The sequence below is a fragment of the Alosa alosa genome, chromosome 20, assembly GCF_017589495.1.
Source record: "Alosa alosa isolate M-15738 ecotype Scorff River chromosome 20, AALO_Geno_1.1, whole genome shotgun sequence".
NCBI classification, from domain to species: domain Eukaryota; kingdom Metazoa; phylum Chordata; class Actinopteri; order Clupeiformes; family Clupeidae; genus Alosa; species Alosa alosa.
The window spans coordinates 27,576,815-27,580,802 of NC_063208.1; the positions used below are offsets into that span (position 1 = coordinate 27,576,815).

General features: G+C 42.6%; 1 protein-coding gene across 1 annotated transcript in view; it reads right to left on the reverse strand.

The window, feature by feature from the left end:
* The window catches only part of tmem222b (transmembrane protein 222b), a 10,584-nt gene extending 6,852 nt beyond the window's left edge, over positions 1-3,732 (reverse strand). Inside the window, exons 1-2 of the mRNA XM_048228977.1 lie at positions 3,539-3,732; positions 1,883-1,967 (exon numbers count right to left, since the gene is read on the reverse strand). Coding sequence (XP_048084934.1) covers positions 1,883-1,967; positions 3,539-3,657 — 204 coding nt within the window. The 5' untranslated portion in view covers positions 3,658-3,732. The remainder of the gene's footprint in view (positions 1-1,882; positions 1,968-3,538) is intronic.
* Between the last annotated feature and the right edge of the window lie 256 nt (positions 3,733-3,988).

A 3,988-nucleotide genomic window follows, 5' to 3' on the forward strand; every position in this document is an offset into this window, starting at 1 on the left:
TGACTTAATCACACACAAACTACTATTTTACTGACTACAAAAATAATAATTATGTAGGAAGTTTAGAAGTATAAAACCCAGAATTGACCAGAAGTGCACCAAATTCAACACAAATGACTCAATACACTTGGAGGAGGCCTGCGTCCTTTCTTTTCCAGATATTTTAGGATTTGGATATCGTTTCAGTATCGAGTATCAAGATATTTATGGCAGGTATTGTATCGAAGTCATAATTTTGGTATCGTGACAACACTATGCCAGAGCCACTCTGTTTTCTAGATGTCGAGGATCGGAGGCTCTACCACCAAGTGATGCTGCCCAATGGCATATTAGAAGAGCACAAATAAGCACAAATAAATCGCTATTTTATGTTAAAATGCTGATTATGCGGCTTAGAACTCAGAATTGAGCTTGGTAAACAAAATATTCAGAATCAGCACCCTCAGATTAGGTATGAAGGGTGGTTTACCAACTTTTCCTCAAATTTGCCGTCAGAAGTTCTCTTCTGTAAAGCTGCTCTCTCTCTATTAAGTACTCTGCTCTTTTGCTCTCTGCTCTGCTTCTTTTTCTATTCTTCAAAAGTTCAAAAGTTAAAAGTCCAGGGGGCGCTATGGAGCAAGTGGCTACAGCGTCCATACCACATGAGCACCCACATGAGTCCAACACAGGTCATTTCCCGATCCCACCCCATCTGTCTCTCCCACTCGCTTTCTCTCAATCTCTTCACTGCTCTTTGTAATTAAAGGCATAAAAGCCACATAGATAGATAGATAGATAGATAGATAGATATAAAAAGTTAAAGTTGACTGGTATTTATCGCTTTTATCCAAAGCGACATAGACTAATTGTCAGGCAGTGAACCAGTGATTCCGACACACTCTACATCTTTTTGGGATGCAAACTTGTTCCTTGCAAACACTGTCCGAGAAACACTGTCTGAGGCTCCTGTGAAGGATGGAAGTTAATTCAGGCTATGTGACGGTAGTAGTTGACAGGCTTGGAAATCAGACCTGCCAGATATTCTTGAGACTAGACTAGTCAGTGATTAGTCATTGTTCAATATTCCCTAGAAGATTCCCTCACCCAAGCAAGTGATATTTTCATAACCGTGTGCAACCAGAATTTTAAGGTCCGCAAATTAAAAAGTTGTATAGTCTTGGCCTCCAGTGTGGTCTGTGGTCTGTGCTGATTCTCTGAAGGTTTTGGCCAATACAATCCCTGTGGGAACGTTCTTTTTTCCCCCTTTCTTTTGGTTTGTCGGGGGGTTGGGAGATAACGGCATGTTCTTGCTGCCAGAATGTTAGGGACTTTTATTGAACCACACACCACTCTCCGTTGGATTTTTAAAGTCCCGGCAAGGTCGTTCGCGACGATGCGATTCTGCCGCCTTTCGCTGGCAAATGAGGAGAGACACAGCGACATTTAGAGTATCGGCTGCTGTGGCTGGACTCGTGACCGTCTCACTTCAAAACCACTACCCACCCAGTCTGGCTTCTTTTAACAGGCTTCAAATGCCATGTGTTTTTTTAAGGCTTCCAGCACTTCCCCACAGCTTGATTCAGCCCAGCCCAGGCTACAGCACTGCTTGTCTGGACTGCAGAGGTTTAGTGGAAGGCAAGGAAGGCCTGGTTGTCAGATGCCTGCTGTCTTCCTGAACGCTGCAACTGCAACATGACTTCACACAGCAGTCATTGTGATGACCACATGTACTGAGCCCATCTGGAGCTTAATCAGCTGGTGTCATCTGTTCAGTGCTTGGTTACAACCAGTACTCTTCAAAGGTATACCTCGTATTACATGCAAGATGGTTAGAAATAAGTGTAACCATGTGGTAAACTGAAGGAGTCATATGAAAATATCTGTCTGTGTTGGTGGTACTCACTGAGACAAAGTAGGGCCCTGCAAAGTCTCGGATCACGCCGACTGAGGTGCAGATTCCAATGTGGCCTATGAATGGCAGGAGCCATCTGAGGAGAAAATGAAGAGGAATCATGCTGGATGTTAGGGAAGACCACAAATCCACCACTGTCACACTAGAGAGATGCAAGGGGTATGTAGGGGAATTTATCTTACACAGACAACAACAGCACACATACTTTACAGAATAAATTATTCATACCCACTAAAACACAAGAACATTGTACATTGCAGCTCTTTTTGAGATACATGCATAAAGTTCCTGGTCCAAATATTGACTACAGGTCTCTGTAAAGCATTGTGACAGTATGTGTGAGCTCATGTGTGTCATAAGAAAGAAACTTTCATAAAACATAATTGCATCCCCATATAGGATACATCTAATCTGTGCAGCATTGATTCTGGCTTTATAACTCCACAGACAATCAGTCGATACACTGTATGGTTCAAATATGTTGTATCGTACAATGTTAAGTTCATATGTCTTATTAAACATATGGTATATAGGTGTTGTAAATGGTAGGAATGGTAGGAAGCAAAGTGGAGTAGGACAGAGCCAAAGCAGACATCCTAGATACAGTTCTGTCCACCCAATTATTAATATCTGATGGCTTCCTAGAAAGGGAGCAATTGACCTAGATAACATAAAAAAGAAGTAGATGTGGAGGATGAGGGCAGAACGTTATGTTTGTTAAATAAATAAAAATAAAAAAAATAAAACCGCTAGTCTCTTGAATGATCTTCCACCCTACAACTGTAAAGGCTTCGTACATCTACATCAACGTAGGCTATGTCTTATTTATGGGGTTAAATTTACATCGCCTGGTCACCCAGTCAGATGAATACAATGACAGGAGATGACAAACGTCAAATGTGTTCCTGGAATTCCAGGAGGAATGCGCTTGGGGGGGCACTTGTCACAGCGGAAGCGATCAAACGACGTGAATGCAGATGTATCACCCAGCGCAGAGGTACAATAGCTACAGTGTCCCACTTGGGGAGAGAGGGGTTGCGAGATATGTGACAGTGGCACGCTCCCTCTCTCTTTGTAGCACCAGAGGGGGCTGATGGCTAACAACAGAGCACAGTTTTAGCTGCATTGTCCTCGGTACAGGCTACAAAATGCAGACATTATTGCCATACTGTAATGACAACTGATGGCGCACAGACAGGACAAACCATAAATAATATACAAGAGTTGTTATAAAGCTGTTCCCCTTCGAACATGCTTAAATATCAAGACACCACAGCAGGCTACTTATGCGACGTCACCCCGGTGTAACCATACTAACGTTACAAAGTTACGATATCTGCCTGTTGTCACCTGAACATTCTATCTATCGATAGCCACGCTACAAAAACACAACATTAGCCTACTAACGGGAAGCTAACAACCAACAATTGAAAATCGAGATGGCTATATCACATGGCAAATCTATTACGTGTAGTTTTACATGCTAACTATATCAGCGTCAGTTAAACTGCGTATCCAACAATGGCATTTCCCCTGTGCTTACGAACTCATCCCCGTCAGCGCCGGGGAAAGGCTTATCCAACGGCAATGAGCCTACCACCTTGCACTTAGAAAACATGAACATAGGATGCTCACGATAGCACTCACGATAGAACAGGTATAGGCGTCCAGACAATACAGTAAGGATAGCGACTTGTAATTGGATCTATCCTCTCAACAGCTATGTTATAATTCTTCGTAGTCTCTATTTCGACAACATCCGCCATCACCAACAGTGAAAAATGAACTTCATTCGTTCCGCTTCCTGGCAGCTGCTCTCGCCGATAAGAGCAACCGCGCGCTTCCGGGGTCCCAGTGAGGGAAGTTTCTGAGGGATGGATTCTGTCATTAATAGGCCATCAGCGTTGTGGAGTGTGAATATCAAAATGTTGTAAACTTATTTAGGAAAACAGAACCATTTCACGGTTGTTTTCAATGGGAAAATTGAATCTCATAATTTTCGAACTCTTTCTTTTTTGTCAAACTTTAGAGGCATTTAAACACACAAATGGAGTGAGGATAAGGCAACATTTTCGACAAGAAACACACACACACTCT